The following is a 20,931-nucleotide window of genomic DNA, read 5'->3' as shown; positions in this document are numbered from 1 at the left end:
GAGCGGCCGGGAGGATTTACCGCCACCGCCGCCGCCGTCGCCGCTGGTGCACCTCCCGCCCGCCCGGGACGCTGCCGCCTCCTTCCCACAATGCACCCCGGCGTCCGGGGGTGCCCTCTCTTCCCTCAGCCTTCCTCCTCCGCCTTCCTTTGGGCCGACCTCTCCGCGGGCGGCCGCGCGCACAGAGGAACGCCTGCCGGGGTGTGGCGGGGGAAAGGGCGGGGCCTGGCGTAGCTGCAGCAGTGCGCCTGCGCCAAGCTCGGGCCGGAACTGCGCACGCGGGTCAGTCTCCAGAGGCTAGTGGGCGAGCTCGGCGTTGCTTCGGTAGGTTTGGCGTGCGCTGGTTTTTGCAGATTTGGGGCAAGCGTGCACATTGCAAAGCTGTTGCGTCTCTCCTGGTTTGCTTAAGTTGCCACCACTTAGGCATCTGTTGTGGAAATTTCCATAAGACGCTTAGGCGGGCCGCGGAATCCGGACGACTTCGGCGTCTGACATGCAAACTGGCGGCCGAGCTGGCTGCACCAGGACGCACAGACGTGCGTTGTATGGGATTTTATTTTCCTCAGCATCGCCTTTGGCCCTATCGGCTTCTCACATCGGGGCCTCCCTAGCGATATCTAGACACTGAAGGACGAAAAATTCAGAAAAGCAATTACTTTTTCCTCGTGAGGCTTCCAGAGCAAGAATAACATGATCACACCTGCAGCACCTTAAAGATTGATCCTACCTTCTCTTTTCTGCTCACAATCGTGGCCTGTTAACCTTCCTGTGTTGTGTAGTGCCAGAGTGACCACTATTTAGAGCAAAGGATTAGTAACAGATTTTGTGTGAAATTGAACAAATCTGTGAGTGAGAAAAACCACCTTTTATAAGAAGCCTGTGGAGATGAAGTTATGACATGGGCCCGAGTTTTTGATTGGCATTTAAAGAAGGGCAAGAAGATGTTCGAGTTTGAAGTACGCACTGGTGGTCCAGTCACCCACAGGACCGATTAAAACACGGAAGGTCAAAAACTTGGTTTGTTTAGACAGGCAGTTAATGATGAGGATGATGGCTGAAGAATTAAATTTAGATAAATTGTTGGACTCATCCTGAAAGAAAACTTGAACATGAACGTTTCTTACAAAGTTATGGCAGGTATTTTGAAGGATGAGCCTACATCTGGCAAACGCGACTGGATCTGAAACTAGGAAAAATAACGTACGTGTAAGGGAAAAGGTGACAAATTCTGGAGCATTGAGTTATCTGCAGAACGGATCTGATGGGGTAATGTCTCTGTTATCACATCCCTGAACCTACTACCCTACCATCTGACGTCGGCAGGGGTCATCTGCAGCAAGCCTTCCCACGAGGTTGCTCAGGATTGGTTTACACCCTGGTGAAAGGAACTAGAGTAGTTGAACCTCCAACAAGGAAGCTGTCTCTTGTTAGGCACCCTCATCTACTGCTCTTCTCCCTGTTATGAACCTGCTACTTAATTTGTGCTGGACTATGGGGCCATCCTCATCCTTCTCCACTTTGGAATGCTTTTGATGGTTGACTTCTGGGGTTTGGTTATTCTTGATTTTCTTGGCTTCACAAAATTTGAATCTCTTTATTTCTCCTTCCTCAGCTTGCCAGGGATGTCTTGTTCCTTTGTGTTCATCATTCTGCCCATGCCAGTGAGAAGTTGGGGATTGGATCTCCTAGAGTCCTGGTTCTTCTGGGAGGATGCCTAAAGAAGGCCTACAGTTTCAGTCTGCTTTGCAGTTAGGGCCCCAGGTATATTGCAGAAGACAGTAATATGCTGGTATATTGAACCAGGCTGGGCCTAATAGCTGATCTGACACAAATGACTTAGCGGAAGCCCCCCAGAACCCAGGGGTTGCCCTCCAATACTGATCTTCTCACAGACCTTCTCACAGAAGAGCTGTGTTTATTTCACTGTAGTTCTGGGCTTTGGCCTTCTATTTACTTGAGTGTCCCCTCTGCTGGAAGAGAAGGCTCTACAATATGTAAGTCAGGTTATAGGCCAACACTGTAGTATTTTAAGAGAAAGACCGGCCGGGTGCTGGTGGCTCACACCTGTAATCCTACTTAGCAGTAAAGCTACTTAGGAGACTTAGATCTGAGGAGCAAGGTTCAAAGCCAGCCTGGGCAGGAAAGTCTGTGAGACTCTTACCCAATTAACTACCAGAAAACTGGAAGTAGTGTTGTGGTTCAAAGTGATAGAGCGCTAGCCTTGAGCTGAAGAGCTCAGGGACAGTGCCCAGGCCCAGTGTACTCATTACCTTACTTATGTAACTGTAATACATCTGTACATTACCTTTACAATAAAATAAAATTCTTTTTTAAAAGAGAAAGACCAGGTGACATTCCAGACCCTGATGTAAGGAAATCTGGGGTCTAGTACCAGTTCCCACACAATGACCTGGTTTTAGTAACTAACACCAATAATACGAAGTGTCTTTTGAGAATGTGCTGTTTTTAGAACACTACTGGGCATCCAGTGTGAAATTCTGAAACAAGATCACCAGTGTGTATAGGCTTCATGGAAGAGGTAGTTCTTGAACCAGATTCATGAAGAAGGGCTTTGAGATTAGGAGAACTTCCCAGGAAGTGGAACAGCATGAGACTTGGAACTTGTATCAGTAGGAAATGATGGCATCATCGGCTAAAATAGTGAAGTTTTAAAGGGAAAGATAGAGCCAGACATGGTGATGCACACTAGTAATCCCAACAGATGGAAGGATGAAACAAAGATCGTGAGTTAAGCCCAGCTTGGCCCAGAGGAAGATAAAGGTGTTGGAGATGAGCAATTTGGGATAATTTGTTTCCTGTCTTCTGCCACTGATATTATGTCTTTATACCAATAGTTTATAATTGCTTCCCCTGGGTCTGTGAATAGGTTTATAATAACTCACTTATATAATTATCTCAGATTTGGGGGAAGTAAAATGACTGCTGTAATATTCACCTAGAGAAAAACACGTTCATTGTGGATGTTACGAATCATTAAACCCAAGCTAAATATGAGCTCTTAGGAATAACCCCAAACAGGAGAGTTCTTTTATAAAAGTGCTCTTTATGTGCCACCCACCAAATCCACTTTCTTACCTACCTGCACCTTGTTTCCCAGGCATCTGCAGATCCAGCTGTGGCTCTCATGATAGGATCTGCAGGTATCTGTCAATTTATTCTTCACCAGTTAGTTGGCTGGCTGTTCTCTGATTCTTTGGTACTTTGTTTTCTGGTTGTAGACTTTACCTCCAACAGCTGCTTTTGATCACTGGCTATACTGAATTGCCTTTTTTTTTTTAAACCCATCCACCTCACAACTCCTCTTTCCTTGGATTTTTGGATTGTCCTTTCAGCTCTTGACTTCATCTGTGGTCCACTGGAACAGAAGTGGCCTACTCTAGCTTTAGCCTCATGTTGCCTTCCTAGCTTCAAGAAGTGGAGGGGGGTTACATAGAGATATGACCTGTTCTTGTTTATGTTCTTGGTCTTGTATGTGTGTGCGCGCGTGCCTGTGTGTACACGCACTATGGCCAGTCCTAGGCTATTCTAAAATGCATGCCATTTCTGATGAACTTCCAAAAAACATAAATAGAAATAATCTCACATACTTTCCTGCCTGAGCCGGCTTCCAACATCAATCCTTAGATCTCAGCCTCCAGAGGAGCTAGGAGTACAGGCTTGAGCTACCGCGCCTGTCTTTGTTTTTGTTATACTTCCCAGATTGGACCATTGTTACCAGTTTCTCAAGGAAGAGATACAAAGCTATAACACACAGATCTATTCTCTCAATAGCTCTGTTTTGTCTGGCAGGAGATGTTCCACCTAACTGCAGAACATAAAGCCAGGATTTCTGTGGAATGTTAGGAGGAGAGCTGGCTATCTGCAAACCTTGACTAATTCTCAAGCTTAATGTAACCTGGGGCTCTCTTTGGCTTTCAGGCTTGTCTTCCTTTTAACCTCCATCTCACCCCATTCTCCTTCAAAATTCAAATAGAAAGTTAGATGACTGAAAGTACCTTTTAGGTCACAACATCCGTCATTGATTTTATGTAATTCTTCCTGGTCTCCCATCATTGCACCCTACTTTGCTCCATTTACTCCAATAATAATGATCAAAGAAAGACAAAATGTTCACCAAATCTTTAACTTAGAAATGTTTAACCAAATCTTTAACTTAGGATGTTTCTACAGTGTCTGAATTCTACCCCTGGCTCCGAATTCCTTATTAAAATGGCATCATTTAGCTGGGCATGGTGGCATATGCCTGTAATAAGGCAGGAGGATTGCGAGTTAAGGCAGGAGGTTTGCGAGTTAAAAGGAAGTGTGGGCTACATTGTGAGAGCCTGTATCAAAAAAGAATTAAAAAAAGCTATAATTGAGAAGAAATTAACCTGGTACCTCCTTTCTAGAGCATTCCTTTCAGATCCAGTCTTGATCGAAGTATGCATTTATTATGTGGATATCTACTGAGGGAATAGAGCACTATGGGGAACTTGTTGGCACTGAATCATACACACTTCAGTTTGCCTGTTGTTGAAGATACCATTGGTCATGCTCCACTTGGATTTTAGGTCTCTGGGTCTCCAGTAAATGTCCCTTAGCTTCTGAAATGTATGTTGCTTTGCATTCCTCAGGTGTGGCTTCAGTTGAATTAGCCCCCTCAGATTTTCCAGGCTTGTACATCCTATCTAAGGCAACCCTCATGGATTTATATCTCTGCCTTATCTGATCCTTGTATATACTATGCAAGATGTATCATCCTCCCTGTATTAATATCCCTAAACTTACCAAAAAAAAAAAAAACCCAACAACCTAGTAGGGAGCTTCATTGCCTCCAAGGACCCATTTAAGGGTGTCAGCAGATTTTCATAAAAGATATATATCCTGAACTTGTGGGTCATGTGTCTCTGTTACAAAAGCAGATAGCTAGTATGGAAACATGAGCATGGTTATGTTCTCATGAAACTTTATGTAAGATACTGGAATTTCAATTTCATAGATTTCACAAAGTATTTTGATTTTCCCCCAACCATTTAAAAATGTAAGAAAATAGTAAAGAGAAGAAAAAATCTTTAGCTATGGTTCATACAAAAACAGGTGGTGAGCTAGACTTACATCATGGGATATAACTTGCCTATCCCTCATCTAGTGTAGCTCAAGTGTGTTTATAATAATAACAGATGGTTGATTGCTTTCCACCAATAGCATTGTTAATGCCAAGTTGATTGGGCAGTGCCTCACAATGTACTACACAGAAACTGTGGAAGATTGGAGGGAATCTTAATGAGACCAGGAGAATGATCTACAGCTGAGTGATTGACTACTACTTTGTTTTGATCATATTATGGTTTATAGAATGAATTTTGTGCTGTTTTTGACTAAAAAAATTGTATTACACAAACTGCTACCTACATACTTCCTATGAAAAATATCAAAGGCTTTTTGTGGTGCGAGGTGGGTCAAGTGGTAGAATACCTGGTTGGCATGCACAAAGCACTGTGTTCAATCTGCAGAACAGCAAAACGAAACAAAACACCTATTTGGGCAGTACTAAAAATGTTGACAAATTGCAATCAGAATGGATGGACACACACAAACATGCACATACACAGAAACACACTTGGTAACTAGTATTGAGTATGTACATTTAAGTATGTCTATTCATCTTTAAGCTCAACCTATCTTTCTGTATCATCATTAAAACTGAGTTTACAAAGTTGCAATAGAATTTCAGAATTGAGTTGACTGCTGATTAATTAGCCATATTTCCTCTGAACTAAGAGTGTTTAAACCTACTTCAGGCTGAAAAGCCATTTGAAAGAGAAGATTCTGTGTTAATTCATTTAACAAATGTTTATTAAGTGAAAGTTATTGCCAGGTGCTGTTCTGCGTGCTGGAATAGAGCAATAGACAAAACAGGTACAAGACTTAGTTTTTTTTTATTATTAATAAGTTTTTTTTTATTGTGAAAATACCATACAGAGGGGTTACAATTACATGAGCAAAGTACTAAGTACATTTCTTATCAAGCATTGTTGCCTCCTCCTTTGTTTTTCCCCTACCATCCCTGCCCTCCCATCTCCATGACTACACTCCCCCCACCAAAGTTGTAAAGTTCATTTTTCAACATAGCATTTTGTACATCTCGCTGTTGCAATGGGTCCAGCTGTATCTCTATCCCTATTTAAACAATTTGTTTTTTTCCCTTTCTCCTCCCCAAATTATACTAACATCAAATACAGTGAAAACAGACAATTTTGACAAGTTTAAAATCTAAGTGTATCACTTCACTTCTTTGTCATATGCCTGTGTTGTAGTCATCATGCTTTTCCAACTGCAACAATAATTCAAGTATTGTATGTTCCACTTTAATTATACTTTACACAAATCTATATTGGTAGAAAAACATGCTGGACAATGTTGGAAGTATAAATTGGCAACAGCTTTCTGAAAAGCAATTTGGCAGTATCTGTTAGGAGCTTTAAGAAAGTATATATCCTTTGATCCCCTAATTCCACTTCTGGGACTCCATCCTAAAGAAACAGTCAAAAATATGTATAAACTTTATGCTTAATAATCTAAAAGTTCAACAGTTGAAAATTGGTTAAATAAACTATAATTTATAGCTATATATAAAACTTATAACTATACAATAGACTAGTATATAGTCAACATAATGAATGTTAGTGAAGACTATTTAACAGCATGGAAAAATGCTTACAATATTTAGTGACAAGAGTCATACAAAATTGTATTTACAAATCTGTGCTGGGCACCACTGGCTCATACCTTTAGTCCTAGCTACTCAAGAGGCTGAGATCTGAGATCATGGTTCAAATTTGGACTGGGCAGATGTCCGAGAGAAGTCCAAGAGACTCTTATCTCCAATTAACAAACAAAAAGCTGGGAGTAGAGTTATGTGCTCAAGTGGTAGAGTGCCAGCCTTAAGTGAATAAGCTGAGTCAGTACATAGGCCTTGAGTTCAAGCCCCAGTACCAGCACATACACAGGTACATACACACACACACATACACACACTAATGTATATATAAATCCAAAACATAGACAAACTCTAGCTTGTTGAATTACAAGTGTTTTAAATTTTGTTGTTATGTGTTTTAAAATGTTTTTATGCTTTAAAAATAGTTTTTAAAAGCATAAAATAAAATAATTTAAAAATAGTTTTTAAAATATTTAAAAACTATTTTTAAACAAGACTTTCCCTATAACCCAGCCATATCACTCCTGGGCATATACACTGAACAGCATGAGCCAGGAGATGATAAGGACACCTGCACATTCATGTTTATTGTTGTACTATTCACAATAACCAAGACAGGGAACCAATCCAGATGCCCCACAATAGATGAATAGATCAGAAAAATGTGGTATCTATACACAATGGAATTTCACAGTTATTAGAAATTAATATCATTTGCAGGGAAATGGATGGAACTAGAATAAATCATGTTAAGTGAGATAAGCTAAGCTCAGAGAGACATGCATGTTCTCTCTAATGTGGAAATTAGATCTAAAATGCATGGGGATATGATAAAGTATACAGTAATCTAGATACTCACACACAAATAAGACCAAAAGAGGATACTCTTAGGAGAGAAACACAAAGTTGCAATGCCTAAGTCCCTCTTGATATTTATATAAAAAATAAAATATATATTGAATGAACTCAAGTTATGGAAAAAAGTGAGACTTTCTCCCCCCCTCACTTTCTTTCTTTTTTTTAGTTTTTGATGATTCTGTCTTTACCTTATATATGATGTATTCAATAGTACATCTTCAGAAGGGTTGGGGGGAGGATAACGAGGGTAAAAAGGGTGAAAAAGTGCAGCAGTGGACACTGATAAGAATGAATGGTTAGAGATGGAAGGGAGGGACTGGGAAGGAATGAGGAACAGAAAACACTGTACAAAGGGAAATGCACTCATTACCTAATTCACGTAATCCCTCTGTATATCACTTCTGTAATAAAAATAAATTAAGAAAATATTAAAATATTTCTACTGGGCAACAGTGACTCATCTCTGTAATCCTAGATACTTATGAGGATGAGAACTGAGAACTGTGGTTCAAACCTAATCTTGGCAGGGAAGTCCATGAGACCCTTATAGCCAATTAACCATTAAAAAGCCAGAAACTAGAGCTGTAGCTCAAATGGTAGAGCACTAGCCTTGAGGGAAAAAAAAAAAAAAAGCTCAGGGACAGTGCTAAAATCCTGAATTTGAGCCTCAGGACTGGCACAAAAAAGAAAAAGTTGGCAGTGGTGAGACTGAGACCACATCATTGATCCATAAGAATAAATTGGCTAGGTCAAACATGGAGTGTATAAGATATTGTGATGATGGGCTGGAAAGTTGGCTCAGTGGTAGAGAGCTTGCCTTGTATGCCTGAGGCCCTGGGTTCGATTCCTCAGCACCACATAAGCAAAAAGAAAAAAGCCGGAAGTGGCGCTGTGGCTCAAGTGGTAGAGTGCTAGCCTTGAGCTGAAGAGCTGAGGGACAGCGCCCAGGTGCAGAGTTCAGGCCCCACGGCCGGACCCCTCCCCCCCCCCCAAAAAAAAGATATTGTGATGATGGCTGGAGTGGGACAGAAGGAAAAAGGACTTGCCTCAAATATGTGACCAGAATCTCTACAAAAAAAAAAAAAAGAGAAGAAACCAGTGATTATAAGAAGACACTATGCCTGGTGACTCACAACTTTAATCCTAGCTACTCAGGAGGCTGAGATCTGAGGCTCAAGATTCATTGCCAGCCCTGGCAGGAAAGTCCGTGAGACTAACTCCAATAAATCACTCAGAAAACCGGAAGTGGCACTGTGGTTCAAGTGGTAGAGAGATAAAGAGCTGAGGGACAGTGCCCAAGCCCCACAACTGACAAAAAAGAAAAGAAAAGAAACAGACAATGAGTGACATACTACAATTGTGTGGCTTTAGTTAGGTAAAAGAGAACTTAAGAATGAAATATGTTCTGACAAATGAAAAAGGATATGAAATTCTCTCCTGGGTAAAATTAACTTCCTTTAGATTTCACTGTCACATTCTCTCATACAAAATGAATTCTTAAGATGAATTTTATTACAGCTGAATCTCTGAAGAATTCTTGACTATTCCATTTAATTTCTTTAGGAATAGCTTTCAATGTGTCAAGTCTACCTCCTCCCATACTTGAACAACATATACACTGAAATATTTGGTATTCCACATTGAGAAAGTGACACTAAGATCATTAGTCATCGAATGCTGCACCTTACAAAACCCTTAAGGTTTTCAAATGTTACTGTGTTGTCTAGAATTACTATACTTTTTTTTTTCTTTTGTTGGTCGTGTGGCCTGAACTCTGGGTCTGGGCACTGTCCCTGAGCAATTCAGTTCAAGGCTAGATCTCTACCACTTGAGCCACAGCACAACTTCTGGCTTTTTCTGCTTATGTGGCGCTGAGGAATCGAACACAGGGCCTCATGCATGCAAAGCAAGCACTCTACCACTGAGCCATCTTCTCAGCCCCTCTCTCTGCTCATGGCTCACTCTCTACTACTTGATTCATGCCTCTAGTTCCAGCTTTTCATTGGATGATTTGTCTATGTGGGCTGGCACTAAACCATAATCCTCTAATTTCAGCTGTCTAAGTAGTTAGTATTATAAGCATGAGCTACAAGCAGTTGGCAAAATCCATGTTTTATAGGCATATTGGTTATAGATTTGTCAAGCTGGGTTCATTAAGATCTAAGGGAAAAAATTACTGAAGAAGGGACTCAGATCTAGATGCACTGTACATGTAAACTGACAGGTTAAGCTGTAACTTCCATAGACAGCCTTTTGTGTATTAAAAAAATAAGAAATCCCTAAAGAACAGTAAGACTTGTGGTTTTGCTAATACTCCTTAGCCATGTAACTGACAGTTCATATGCACCTTCTAAGTGGCTCAGTGATTCATCTATAAGAAGAAAATAATACTATTTATTTCATAGTTGTTTATTTTTTGTTAATATTTTTTTTTTGGGTCCGGTAGTGGGGGCTGAACTCTGGCTGTCCCTCAGCTCTTCAGCTCAAGGCTAGCACTCTTGAGCCACAGCGCCACTTCCGGCTTTTTTAGTTGTTTATTTTTAACAAATATTTATTGAATGCTTGTATGTCTGACACAGATCCAGACATAGGATGTAACAGTAAACAAGCCAAAAACTACTTCCACATGAGCATATAATAAATGTGTCAAAATTGGGTATCTTAGTGATTACATGTGAAGCATGAAACTCACATTAATGCATAGAAGGTGCATGGCACAGATAGGGCCCATAAAAGGTGTTTCCTGGGTAGTCTTCCTGACAACTCTTGAACTATTTTGCAAAATGATAATCTGCAAAAAGCTGAATCCACTATTGCTTTCTGTCTTCTGCTAGCTAATAAGGCAGGAACCTGTTTTTGTTTAAGAAGACAAATGAATTCTTATAGTTGTGTTTTGTATTTCCTGTATGACAGATTAATCAAAGTAGTGTCTAAACACTGTTATAAACAGCCTTTTCTGGAGCCAGTTGGCAGGAGTCCTTGAGTGGGGCTGGATGGCAGGTGTTAGGTCCACAAAGACAGATGTAGAATATCATTGCTTTTTAAGCATAACAAACTAGAAGACTTTTAATGCCTGTTTCTCTTAAAGACAAACTGTGTGCCCTGCTTCCTGTGCCAGACATTGGAGAACTGAGCAAATTTCCAGTATTAGAAGGGGACTGACTACTGCATTATTTATGGGAGACCAGGGCATTGACAAAAAGCCAGGAAAAGGAGGGTTTAACACTTGTGGTTTGTTGATGTTTTTGCTCATGCTAGAAAATTGGAAAGTTCACAAGTGCTCAAAGAAGCAGCCAGAAGTTTAACCTTAGTATTTAAGTCTTTCACCAGACTCATCTCTCTGCCTCAGCTTTTTGCCTCAAAAATATCTTGTGAACAGTCATTTACTGAATTCCTTCTTTGGGCTAGCCCTAGATTAGGCATAGAGGGTTCACCTTTTGGTTAGACAGTCCCTACTAAAGGGACAGGAGAAGGATGAGATGTAGAAAAATGAACCAGGAAGAGGTTTAAGATTGGCCAGGATTGACCTGACTCAATCCTTCCCAGAAGGAATCTCTAAGGAATAAACTTTTGTAAAGAATTTGGAACAAAATGTTGGAATGTCACAGGTTGATTGTGGAAATGAGAAAGTGGGGTATGAAGAAACAAAATGCACAACACAGTAGTAGTCAGCTGGCTGTGCCATACCTGGCTCCTTTTATGTAGAAAGGCCTTGAGCTCCATTCACAAGGATTAGGTCTAGAGTATTACCTCTTGAAAGAAAATTGAACACTTGAGTGGTGTGTTCCTACTGTTCCTTTTTAAATATACTTTTAAAACACCTTACCTTGCTTTAAGAATTTAAGTGAGAATTCATAAGTACAGCTAAGATGAGGAAATCATCTCTTGGAACACACATCTAGTTGGTGACAGAGTCAGGAAAAAAATGTCTTTGAACCTCTTAATCCAGTTTTTCTATTATGTCTCTGGTAATAATTTCCTTTGCCTAAATGCTCCCCCACAGATCTGGAATTGAACATAGAGCCTTGTGCTTGCTGGGGCCCTCCATCACTTGAAGCACACTCGTGCCCCTCCCTCCTTTCTTTGGTGCTAATCTGGGGCTTGAATTGAGGTATTGAGCACCAGCCCTTACCTCGTTAGCTCAAATTAGTGCTCTACCACTTGAGCCACAGCCCCATTTCCAATTTAGGGCTATTAATTGGAGATAAGTCTCATAAACTTTTCTGCTTGGACTAACTCTTGACCACAATCTGCAGATCTCTAGGATTATAGGTGTGAACAACTGGTACCCAGCTGTGCCCCTCCCCCTTAAAAAAAGTTTCCTTAACGTTATGAGGACTAGCTTCAAATTTGTAATCCTTCTGCCACCATCTCCTGAATAGCTGAGATTATAGGCATGTGCCACCACACCCAACTAAAATGTTCATTCTTAATCTTCTTTTGTGTGTTCGTGTGCGCGCGCATGTACTGGTCCTGAGGCTTGAACTCAGGGCCTAGACACTGCCTCTAAGCTACTTTTTGCAGAAGGCTAACACTCTACTACTTGAGTCACAGCTCTGACTTTTTGGTAGCTTACTGGAGGTAAGAGCCCAGCATGGGCTGGCTTTGAACTGCAATCATCTTAGCCTCCCGAGTAGCTAGGATTGCAGGCATGAGTCACTGGTGTCCAGCTCATTTTTAATATACTTTAAAAATACTGCTCACTCATACCTATAACAAATGATTTACTAGCAATAGATATATTTGCAATTTTCAAGAAGCATATTTATAGCATAAAACATGGTATAGAAGGTTTTTCCAAAGTTCCCTGGGGTGTCTAAGTCTTCAGGTCCTTTTCTTTTCCAGAGGTGTGTGTGTGTGTAAAAGTTGGCATTCTGTCATTGGTTTTTTTTCCCCAGATGTTCTTCCCAAGTAGAGTGTTATGTTTTGTGTTTTTAATATTTCTCATATACTGTTTAAAAATCTGGGCACATAAATCTTAATAAAGCTTTCAACTATCTCCTGTGTGCTATCTCAAATTTCTGAGTGTTTGTATTCACGACAGTGTCTGAAATCATGTGTTCTATCCCATAATTAGGGCTTATATCCCTATACCCCAGTCTTATATTTCTACATGTCCCGAAAATTCTTTACACTTCACTTGGAAATGCCACTATATTGTGCCATGACATTGCCATGGTAACATATTTCAAACAGAAAACAGAGGAAGCTCAAGAAAAAGAAGTTTCAAGTGGGAGTGAGGAAGAGAGAGAAGAGGGAGAAGGAGGGAAAGAAGAGAGACAGAGAAAGCAAGAGAGAATAAACAATAGTAGAACACATAAGATGGATTATGGAAAGTAGAGTAAGGGAGTTATATTGTATGTTCTATTCTAATTTGAAATACTCTTAAGAGCACAATGTTCTGCAAGCTTATCTTCAGGACTGGCTGTATTCACCACCTCCAAGTAGCTCTAATACTCTAGCAGGCACATGTCTTTTCCCTAACATATCCTACTGCAACTGGACAGGTGGTCACCCACTCCTCATCCCCTACAGTGCACATGTGGTATTTATTTGGAGTTTGCTGAAAACAAGACACAGACAACTATTTGAGCTTGTCCAGCTACTCCCAGAATTATCTGCTGCTGGATACCTGGCAAAACCACTACTCTGTACTCTACCTTCAGACTTGACATTGCGGATGTCCTGTCATCTCTAATGGAAAAGCAGCCATTACCTGTGGGCAATGCACATTCCTTTGTTAAAGAACTGTGACATTTAACTGAATCTAATGTTTATAGATTATTTTTTTCTGCCCTACTAGCCCACGAACTCAAAAGGCAACCAACCTCACACAATTCTCTTTATTCCTGGCATACAGGATTAGATTTGCCTGGAATTGCTCATAAATGTTTGATGAAGAAAGAACTTTTATGGTAACTTTTTCTTATTGTGGCAAAACTCACTAATTTAAAGTGTACATTTCTCCCTCTCCCCTAGTATGTTCATAATGTTGCACAATCATCATCACTGTAATTGCAGAACATTCTCACTTGGAACCTTCATATGCATTAGGCAGTTCCTCTCCATCCCCTTACCCCTCACCCATGGCAACCATTAATCAAATTTTACTTTTACTGACTTTTCTATTCTGGAAATTTCATACAAATGCAATAATTTGTTTCTGACTTCTTTCATAATGGCATCATGTTTTCAAAATTCACATTGTACTATATATCAATACTTCATCCCTTTTTAGGGTTGAACAGTATCCAATTGTTTTGATATACCACATTTTGCTTATTTTCAACTATGAAAGGCAGTCTGGATTGTCTCCAATTTTTACTATTGTGAGTTTAATAGTGTTATGAATATATATGTGCATGCTCATATTTTCACACTGGCTTTCAGTTCTCTTGTGTATATTCCTAAGAATGGGATTGCTGGACTGTATAGTAATTGTTATATTGCTGAGGGATTGACAGACTATTTTTCATAACAACTGCACCATTTTACATTCCCACTGGCAATGCATGAGGTAAGCATTCTTATCTATCCATATTCCTTCAGCACTTGTTATTTTCCTTTTATTTTTTTCTTATATCCATCCTGTGATTAAGAAGAGGTATTTCTTTATGCTTTTGACTTCACTTCCTAATGTCTACTGATGTTGAACATATTGGCATGTGCTTGCTATTAAGTCTTCTTTGGAGAAATTTCTATTCAAATTCATTGCCCACTTTTTATTTGTTATTCATCTTTGTGCTGAGCTCTCATTATTTTGGTTGCTTTCTTGTTTTTTTTTTTTAGTGATATTGAAGTAGTTTTTTTTTAACTCAAGCCTCTGTGTGTGTGCAGGTATGTGCGTGTGTGTGCGTGCACATGCGTGCAGGGGGTGTGGGTGGGTGTAGGTGGATATATGGGTTGGTGCTGGAGTTTAAATTCAGGGTCTTTGCCAAGAACGAAGAGACAAACGGTACATGGTCTCCCTGATAAGTGGATGCTAAATCCAAAAGGTTAGGTGATACGACAAAACTAACAGGACTTAAGAAACAAAGAACTCCCGCTCATCTGGTTGAACCACTACTAAATATCCCCATGCTGCTGATCACAAACATGGTATATAACATGTGAACACTGTTATATATTACAGACTGTGGTAGACAATTTGCTCCAGGGAAGTTAGAATGAACTTGTGACTTTGAAATTATGTAATCATTTAATCACAATCAAAAAAAAAAGAACCTCGGGGAAGGGAGGGAGGGAGGGGATGGTAGGGGGAAAACAATGGAGGGGGTAACAATGTTCAAGAGGAAGTGTACTCATTACCTCACTCATGTAACTGTAACCCTCTGTATAGTAGCTTTACAATAAAATAAAATTAAAAAAAAAATTCAGGGTCTTGTACCCTCAGTTAGCTTTTTCACTCAAGGCTGGTGCTCTACCATTTAAGCCACAGCTCAACTTCTGGCTTTTTGCTAGTTAAAGTCTGTGCGATAAGATTCTCACAGACTTTTCTGCCTGGGCTGGCTTCAAATTGCAATCCTCAGATCTCAATCTCCTGAGTAGTGAAGATTATAAGCTTGAGCCACCAGTACCCAGCGATTGCCACTCCACTCGTGTGTGTGTGTGTGCTGGTCCTGGGGCTTGAACTCAGGGCCTAGATGGTGTCCCTGAGCTTTTTTATGCTTATGGGTAGTGCTCCTCCATTTGAGCCACAGCTGTACGTCCAGCTTTTTGCTGGTTATTTTTTTTTTCCCTGCCTGGGTGAGCCTCAAACTATGATCCTTAGATCTCAGCCTGCTGACTAGCTAGGATTTACAAATGTGAGCCCCTAGTGCTTTCTTTATTTGGATGGAAGAGATCTGTCTCCAAGAAGCTGATTTAAAGGAGGAAAGGAGACATGTACACAAAAAAAACTTTATTACAGGACAATAAGGATAATAGAAGTTTTACGAAGAATAAAGGCAAAGAATTGGCCCCTCTTGTCAGTGTTGTAGTTTGGTGAAAAGAAGTAACATTTGTTCAGTCTCAAAGGATGAATAAGAGTTCTCTAGGGCTCTGTAAACTGTTAGGCACTATGTAAGTGCAAGTCTTTGGCCTTATCATTATTGTCCAAGTTTACCTCATATAAAGCCCTCTTTCTTGTCTGTTTCTCATGCTCTCTAAAGCCCAGGATCCCTGGGACAGGAAGCAGCAGCAGTTTAACAGTCACACCTCAGTGCTCCAGCAAGTGAACTGAGGTGCATCCAACGAAGGAGCAGATCCAGGACCAAAGGTCATAAAATTATCTGGGAGCACAGCCAGGAGGTACTGGTGGGTAAACAGTCCCCTGCTTGCCTCCCCATGGAAAGCCTTTGCTTGGGGCCTCCACCCTGACTGATGGGGCCATCTCCACCTGGGGGATGGTAAAAACTGAGTATCACACCCTAGTGTGTGATTTACATGGGCAGGAAATGATGTGTCAGATGTCTAACTGACTCCAGACAGGGTGGAGTGGAAAGAAGAGGTGTGAGTGAGGGGACCAGGAAGGGTGGCAAGAGATGATCTGAAGCTTAAGATTGGAACGGATTTAATTTTTTTGGCAGCACTAGGGCTTGAACTTGGGGCCTTGTGCTAACTAGGCAAGTACTCTACCACTTGAGCCATTATGCCAGCCTATTCTGCTTTAGTTCTTTTTCAGATAGGGTGGCTTGTCTCCCCCGCCCCCCTGCCATGGCCAGGAAGGACAGTAATTCTCTTATTTATATTTCTCATGTAGTTGGGATGACAGTCATGTTCTTCTTAAACCTCCCTTGTATCTGGAGTAATAGAGATGCGTCACTAGTTTCTTTGTTGAGATGAGATGTCCTGCTTTTTGATGGGCTGGCCTCAAAGCATAATCCTTCTCTATCTCTGCCTTGAGTAGCTGAGATTATAGTAGTATACCACTGTACCTGCTTCAAGATTGGATAGGATTTATATATGTACATGTATGTATGTATGTGTGTATATTATTTTTATTTTATTATTATTTTATTGGTCAGTCGTGGAGCTTGAACTCAGGGCCTGGGCACTGTCCTGAGATTTTCTGCTTAAGGCTAGTAGTGCTCTACCATTTTGAGCCATAATGCCACTTCCACGTTTTTCTGTGATTAACTAGAGATAAGAGTCTCACAGACTTTCTTGTCTGTGCTGGCTTTAAACTGCGATACTTGGATCTCAGCCTCCTAAGTAGCTAGGATTACAGATGTGAGCCACCAGTGCCCCACTAAAAAGATTTTTAATACTTCCGATTCTTTCCCAACAACCTTATCATTGTCATGTGTCTATGTCTTCAGGGTGTAGCTCTGAACATCTATCTTCCATCACCTCCCACTTCAATTCTTCTGGCCTATAATTTGAACAATCCTTATTGTTTAATTTTTTATTGTTTTTATAAAAGTGATGTACAGAGGGGTAATAGTTATATGACAGGTAACCTTATTGTGTATGGGAAAAATTCAGTGCCTACAGTGTGGTAGGTACTGTACCAATTATAGAATGCCCTACTGTGCTTCCTGTTTTGCAAAAAATTGTTTATTCATGTAACAAACATATTGAACATCTACTAAGTTTGGTGGAAAAAACAGGCAGAACCTCAGGTTCTCATGAGCCTGTCATTTGAGTGCAGGAGAAAATTAACAACTTAAAAAATAAGAAAATATCAGTTTATTAATGTTGAGAAAAAGCCTCCCAAGAGGCCCACTTCTTAAACCTATCACACTAGGGACTAAGCTTCTTGTGCAAGAACCTGGGGGCAAACCACATCCAAACCATAGCAGATACAGTTTACAATGCCATATAATCTGTGGCTTTGGATGTGAGCTATTCTACAAAATAAACTCTTTTGTTAGGACTTAGTTCAAAATTGCCTCTTCAGGCAAATATATCCTGGCTGACCTAGATTAGAAGTGACCACTGCCACCTTTTTTTCTTCTTTGATAACCCTGAATGGGCTTGTGTCACCACAACTGGGATGGTTTGTTATTTCTTTTTCTTTTATTTATTTGAGACAGGGTGGCACTATGAAGCCCAGGCTGGCCTCAAACTCTTGATCTTCCTGCCGTAGCCTCCTGAGTGCTTGAAGTACATATGTGCAACATTGCACATGGCTGCTTTGCCATTATTATCATACCAGATCATAGTTACTCCCTAGTAGATATCCAGGTCATCCCAGAGATGACATTCAGCTTTCTGGGTAAGTCTTCAATGCTCAGCAGAGGGTAGTCATTTGTTCTGGAACATATGAACTCTCACATAGCTCTCTTCTAAAAATTTTGCCAGTGATGTTTATTCAGACTTGGCAACTGATCAGTGTCAGGCTTTGTGCTGGGTACTTTCCAGCCTGCTAACTCTTCCAGGCCTCAAAATTGCAATGTGAAGAAAGAATTATTATGTTCTTCTATAGTAAAGTGAAGACCATCAGATGCAGTATCTGAAGCAGGTCAATAATGCAAGTCAGAGCTGAGGGGACTAAAATCAGGGCTTTATGCTTGCTAGGTAAACATTCTACTACTTGAGTCATACTTCCAGAGTTTTTCAGATAAAGTCTAGTACTATTTGCCTGGGCCAGCCTGCGACTGTGATCCTCCTACCTCTACTGAGACTATAGATGTGCATCACCATGCTGGTGCTTTTTTTTTTTTTTTTTTGGTAGTGAGCTTTGAACTCAGGGCCTTAAACTTGGGGGGCTGGCACTCTACCTCTTCAGCCATGAGTCCAGCCGTTTTTGTTGGTTTGTTTTGAGATAGAGTCTTATTAACTTTTCTGCTTGGGTTACCCTCAGTCATCTTACTCTCAGCCTCCTAACAGCTAGGGTTATAGGTATGAGCCACTGGAACCTGGCTTTTTTTTTTTTTTTTGCCAGTCTAGAACTTAAACTCGGGACCTAAGCTGGCACTGTCCCTAAGCTTTTTTTTGCTCAAGGCTACCACTTGAGCTACAGCTCACTTCTTGCTTTGGGGGAATAGTTTATTGGAGGTAAAAGTCTCACAGACTTTCCTGCCCAGGCTGGCTTTAAACTGTGATCCTCAGATCTCAGCCTCCTGAGTAGCTAGGATTACAAGAAGGAGCCACCAGCACCTTGCTCTGACTTGTTTTTTGAGACAGGGCCTTGATAACTTTTTGCTCAGGCTGGCCTCAAAACTCAATCCTCCTACTTTTATTTCCTGAGTAGCTCGAGATGTCATAACTATCCCTACTCCTGAGATTTCTTGATGCCACATCTAGTGCTTTGTCTTCTATGTGATGCCACTAGTCTGACATTAATTCACTTGTGCACCTATTTTCTCTTAGGTTACCATTCCCTGAAGGAAGGCTCTGTACTTGACTCTATTCTGTATTCCTGTGGAACCAGAAGTGTTTTGTATTCAGTACACACTCAATACATGTGTCTTAAATCTCCAAGGAGTATAAAAGGGAGAACAAATGTGGGGAATGAATGCTTCTGATATCAACTCATAGTCTGGTGGAGGGCTGGAGAGGAAGGTACTTCTAGGTAAGCCCAGGTATCTATCCAAGGCAGCTGAGAGCTGAGGAACTCTGTTTCATTGCTAAAGCATGCATTTCTTAGAAATCACACCTTTTCCTCAATTGCATCTCTCTGCAGGCAGGCAGGCAGGCAGCAGGGCAGAAGGGAACATGTATCGCTTCCAATGAGTTGGGAAAATGAGGTTAGGTTTTGATTCAGATAGTTATTTGTGTTTTCTGAGTCTGCATGGTCGATAAATTTTCAACGAGCAGTGATTCTGTTCCTCATCTTTCATTGCTTTATGAGACTTCAGGGAATGAAAGCATAACATCCTGCTTTCCCATAAGTTCTCTGGCCACTACCCTGGCACCAATTAAAGACATGTCTATGCAATTAATCAAAACCAATTTGGAAGCGCTCTGGTGCTGCTCCTCTGATGTGCTGCCGGCTCCAGATACAGTAGTTCCTCAGCTGCAGGGATGGAGTTAGGCACATAGGACCTTGTTGATGAACTAGCTGTGCCGGCCCCAAGTGTTAACTATGTCATCTGACATGACTAATGAGGCTCCAGACTTGATCCTTATGAGCAGAGCGGCCCTACTGTCTGGAGGAGGCTCAGTTTCCACAGCCAGCCTGAGAAGAGGCTACAGCGTTCGTACAGTGTTCAGGATACGCATTCCATCATGTCAGCTGGAGTCCTGGAGGCCTCTAGTGTTGGAGCTTGGAGTTGTCCATTGCAGGGGAGGGGAGGGGGATAAGAGGTGGGGGGGGGGGGGGTTGGTGGAAATTGTGGGTTAGGTTCTGTGCTGAGTGCCAGCATGAACGTGACCCAATTTAAACTTCTGGCTCAATCTTCTCATTTTTATGAAGATAAAAACCTGCAAAGTGTGGGACTTGCCAAAGACCTGAACTTTGGAGAGAGAAAGAAAGGCAAAAATCATGGTCTCTGCCCTTGAGGAACTAAACCTGGTTAAGTGTCTATGAAGGTAACAACAGGACTTAACACAAATATATCTTACCAGGGGTTAAGCCATGGAATTCTTTCCTTCTTTCAGTAAACCTTTATCAGGATGAAGGGTTGCCTATGCTCTTGTCACCCTAGAAGTCCCAGGAGCCAAGTATTTGAAGTCAATGGATCTGGTAGTGAGTTTCAGCCTTATTTTAAGTGGATGCAATCTTCAGTAAATCACTTTTTTTTTTTTTTTCTTCTAAGCTTTGGTTTTCTCAGCTGTAACAAAGAACAAGCCAATTCTGCCCACCCAGCTGACTTCCTAATCCTTGTGAGACTCCACGGCCTTAATGGGTGTGAAAAGAGCCAGAGACCTGCATATGTTAGTTATTATTCATATTATTACTCCAAGGAACACTGGCTGAAATCTCTGGAATATGGATCCACAGACAGCTTTAACTCTTTTCCTTTTCCTGCCTCTTTCAGAATGCACGGGAAAGAAATGGACATAAAACCAATTGGTCATCTGCCTATAATCTCAACAGCTTTCCCAGAGTCCTAAATAGGAAGAACTTAGCCACTGTAATTTAATGTTAGTCCATACAGTGATTGAGTACCTACCATATATGCCAGATATTGGCCACGCTGTGTGGGGAATCAAAGTTGGATAAAACATGTTTCTTGTCCACCTTGAGCTTACTATTTAGTGGCAGAAACAGACATGGACATAAATGACTATGCATTGCAGAAAAATACAATTGCCTAGGAAAAAATACAAATGAAGTGCTTTTGAGGTACAGAGGATGGAATGATTCATTTTCCAAATGGTGAGTGGGGAAAGTCTCATCACGGAAGTGGTACTAAGACACTGGTAGAGTTTAGCTCCCTCAGGAAGAAGCATGAGAAGGAGCACTTCCAGCTGAGGGAACAACA

General features: G+C 41.0%; 1 protein-coding gene across 1 annotated transcript; it reads left to right on the top strand.

Moving 5' to 3' along the window:
• Positions 1-90: 90 nt before the first annotated feature.
• Gvqw3 (GVQW motif containing 3) lies at positions 91-19,538 on the top strand. The gene is given in 6 exon segments (XM_042686789.1): positions 91-201; positions 450-536; positions 780-997; positions 999-1,075; positions 1,078-1,164; positions 19,291-19,538. Coding segments are annotated over 6 exon segments (828 nt in total).
• The last annotated feature ends 1,393 nt before the right edge of the window (positions 19,539-20,931 follow it).

Source organism: Dipodomys spectabilis, unplaced genomic scaffold (assembly GCF_019054845.1).
Source record: "Dipodomys spectabilis isolate Male_0828 unplaced genomic scaffold, ASM1905484v1 ptg000003l, whole genome shotgun sequence".
NCBI lineage: Eukaryota > Metazoa > Chordata > Mammalia > Rodentia > Heteromyidae > Dipodomys > Dipodomys spectabilis.
Note: the sequence above shows the minus strand (reverse complement) of the source record. Positions and strands in the feature narration are given on the sequence as shown.